This window comes from Pterocles gutturalis, unplaced genomic scaffold (genome assembly GCF_000699245.1).
Source record: "Pterocles gutturalis isolate BGI_N339 unplaced genomic scaffold, ASM69924v1 scaffold18045, whole genome shotgun sequence".
Classification (NCBI taxonomy): Eukaryota; Metazoa; Chordata; class Aves; order Pterocliformes; family Pteroclidae; genus Pterocles; species Pterocles gutturalis.
The window spans coordinates 7,308-8,860 of record NW_010138629.1 but is presented as its reverse complement, the minus strand read 5'-3'; the positions used below and the strand labels follow the sequence as shown (position 1 = coordinate 8,860).

At 60.3% G+C, this 1,553-nt stretch overlaps 1 protein-coding gene across 1 annotated transcript in view; it reads left to right on the top strand.

Moving 5' to 3' along the window:
- DSCAML1 (Down syndrome cell adhesion molecule like 1) overlaps positions 1 to 1,553 on the top strand; it is a gene marked incomplete at both ends in the record, with an annotated part of 23,382 nt that overhangs the window by 15,460 nt on the left and 6,369 nt on the right. The window contains 2 exons of the mRNA XM_010083071.1: positions 132 to 271; positions 1,440 to 1,553. The exon at positions 1,440 to 1,553 is cut by the window's right edge and continues 22 nt beyond it. Coding sequence (XP_010081373.1) covers positions 132 to 271; positions 1,440 to 1,553 — 254 coding nt within the window. The remainder of the gene's footprint in view (positions 1 to 131; positions 272 to 1,439) is intronic.

The window sequence follows — 1,553 nt, the reverse complement described above, 5'->3', positions numbered from 1 at the left end:
AAGCGCCAAATGCTGGGGAGGCACATCTGGGCGGGGGAAGGCTGAGCCACTCCCCAGATTAAGGAGACCAAGGAGATGGCCATTAAAAGCCAATCACAGTGTCAACTCTGCCACACTTCTCCCTCCTTCAGTTCCAGGTCCCCCAGCTGGCATCAAGGCTGTGCCGTCGTCCTCCAGCAGTGTGGTGGTGTCCTGGCTGCCACCCGCCAAGCCCAACGGCATCATCCGCAAGTACACCATCTTCTGCTCCAGCCCCGGATCGGGCCAGCCGGTACGGGATGGGGACGGGGCAAGGCTGGGGAATCGCCAGGGCATGCTGGGGGAATGCTGACTGGCCGAGCAGGACGGGATGAGGGGCTGATGCCAGGCGGTGGCAGCAGCCAAGGTCCCTTGAGCCGTGTCTGTGCTCTGCAGAGTGGCAAGGGCACCCGTGGGCGCTCTGCATCGGGCCATTGTCCCATCATCTGTGTGTTCCCTGCCTCCAGCATCTCCCCTGCTCCGTGCTCGCTCCAGAAGGGGGAAGTTGCCAGCAGCTGACTGAAAATAACACAGAAATCAAACCTGGCCCCATCCCTCCTTTGCGAGGGAGAGGTTGATGGGAGGTCTGCAGACTAGTGCTTATCAAAAGCTCCTTCTCAAACTCATTTCACTATCTGAGCCTCTGGTTTCCAGGGCAACATAATCTTTTCATCAAAGCAACTGGTAAAACCGCTGGGATCCGATATTATTTTCTTGGCATCTTGTCAAAACTGTCATTTGGGTAGAAAAAATTATACTCTAAGATATTCATATAGGTGTCTGCTTGTGGGGTGCATTTACATCTGCAGGCCCCACAAGGGCACGTGTTCACGACCATGAGTGTGCAGATAGCTGGGTGCAGTCGTGTTTGCACATGTAAATACCCGATCTGTCCCATGCAAGGGGGATGGTTGAGTTCCCATCCCCATGGCGGGACAGCGCTAGCAGGGCAGCCGGGGCCGTGCGGGGCAGCCCTTCCCTGCCCAGCATCTTTGGGCAGGGCGGCTTTGGCCCCAGTGTGATGGAGAGTGGCCCCGGTGCTTGCGCACAGCCTCGCCTTGAGCCAGACCTCTCTGGGGCACCGACTGCAGGGCTGGGGACAGTCACCGCATCGGCTGTGGGCAAGGCAGGAGACGAGTTGATGCAGGATTTAGGGGACCCTTAGCTGCTCCCAATGAGCACGGAGGGGTTTGGGCAGCCCCACTGGGGCTTGCCTCCACACCCGGCCCCTGCTGGAGCTTGGTGGGCGGCTGGGGAAGCGTCCTTTCCTGGGAACAAACCACGCCGTCGCAGCCATCTGTTCCGCGGGCTCCCTGGAGAAATGAAGACACCAGCCGCGCAGACCCCAGCCGCTGCTGGGCTGAGTGTGATGGGGGCGAGGGTCTCACGGAGGCTGTACCTTCTCCCGTTCCTCTCCGCAGGCCCCCAGCGAGTATGAGACCAGCCCTGACCAGCTCTTCTACCGCATCGCCCACCTGAACCGCGGGCAGCAGTACATGCTCTGGGTGGCTGCCGTCACCTCCGCCGGCCGCGGC